General features: G+C 44.3%; 1 protein-coding gene across 1 annotated transcript; it reads left to right on the top strand.

Moving 5' to 3' along the window:
• The first annotated feature begins 148 nt into the window (after nucleotides 1–148).
• LOC110098396 lies at nucleotides 149–763 on the top strand. Its single transcript, XM_020825218.1, has one exon. The coding sequence runs from the start codon at nucleotides 149–151 to the stop codon at nucleotides 761–763; it is 615 nt and encodes a 204-aa protein (XP_020680877.1).
• The last annotated feature ends 426 nt before the right edge of the window (nucleotides 764–1,189 follow it).

Genomic DNA, 1,189 nt, shown 5'->3' with positions numbered 1-1,189 from the left:
TCCGCAGACTAACGGACAGTCTGAGAGGACTATTCAGCTGTTGGAAGATTTGTTGAGACTTTGTGTTTTGGACTTTGGCGGAGACTGGGAGGATCATATCCCTTTGATTGAGTTTGCTTATAACAACAGTTTTCAGTCCAGTATTGGCATGACACCGTACGAGGCTCTGTATAGGAAGTGCCGTACTCCGTTGACTCTGATTGAGGTCGGAGATAAACAGGAACTGGGTGCCACTTTCTTGAAAGAAACTGTTAAGAAGATCAGTTTGATAAAAGAAAGATTGAAAGCGGCTCAAGATCGACATCAGAAGTATTATAATCAGAAGCACATGTTTGTTGAGTTTCAAGTTGGTGACTTTGTGTATGTCAAAGTCAGCCCGATGAAGGGTGTGAGTAGATTTGGCCAGGTGAGCAAGCTTAGTCCAAGATATATTGGACCTTTTGAAATCTTGGAAAGGATTAGAAAATCTGCTTATCGACTGTTGCTTTCTGATTCAATGCCTGATGTGCATAACGTGTTTCACGTATCCACTTTGAGGAAGTGGGTATCAGATTATGGGAAGAAGTTGTCTGCTGACGAGGTTGAGATTCAGGAGAATCTGGCGTACAAGGAAGAGCCAGAGTTGATTTTGGCGTACGACGTCCGAAAGCTACGAAGTAAAGAGATTCCGATGGTTAAAGTCCAGTGGAAGCACCGTACTGCACGGAAAGCCACTTGGGAGAAGGAGTCTGACATGAGACAGTCGTATCCGTATCTGTTTTGACTGATTTTTGGATTGGCCATGTCGAGGACGACATTTTTTTTAAGTTGGGGAGATTGTAACATCAGTTTTGCTCCAGGTTCGTCCTGACGAAGTTGGATCGTCCGGGACGATTGGTACAGGTTGTTCAAGGAAAACAGTTCTGGCTGCATGAATCGTCTGGACGAAATTTGGATCGTCTGGACGAAAATTCTCCCGAGGACCAGTCGCCGGGGATGATAATTAAATTTCGTCTTGACGAAATTTGTCCAGAGCCACTTCGTCCCGGGATGAAGTGCGATCGTCCGGGAAGATCAGTCTGGATTTATATAGAAATGAGATATTTTGAAGAGAGAGAAAAAGGCAGGAGAGAGAAAAACGAAGGAAAAAGTGGAAAAGTTGATTTTCGGGCAACGCCGAGCTGTTTTCGTCCGAAGAGACTGTTCAGAA

The sequence above is a fragment of the Dendrobium catenatum genome, unplaced genomic scaffold, assembly GCF_001605985.2.
Source record: "Dendrobium catenatum unplaced genomic scaffold, ASM160598v2 original_scaffold_118042, whole genome shotgun sequence".
NCBI classification, from domain to species: Eukaryota; Viridiplantae; Streptophyta; class Magnoliopsida; order Asparagales; family Orchidaceae; genus Dendrobium; species Dendrobium catenatum.
Note: the sequence above shows the minus strand (reverse complement) of the source record. Positions and strands in the feature narration are given on the sequence as shown.

Excerpts from the sequence above, each read along its gene's own strand:
- LOC110098396 (XM_020825218.1), top strand. The coding sequence starts at position 149 with ATGACACCGTACGAGGCTCTGTATAGGAAGTGCCGTACTCCGTTGACT.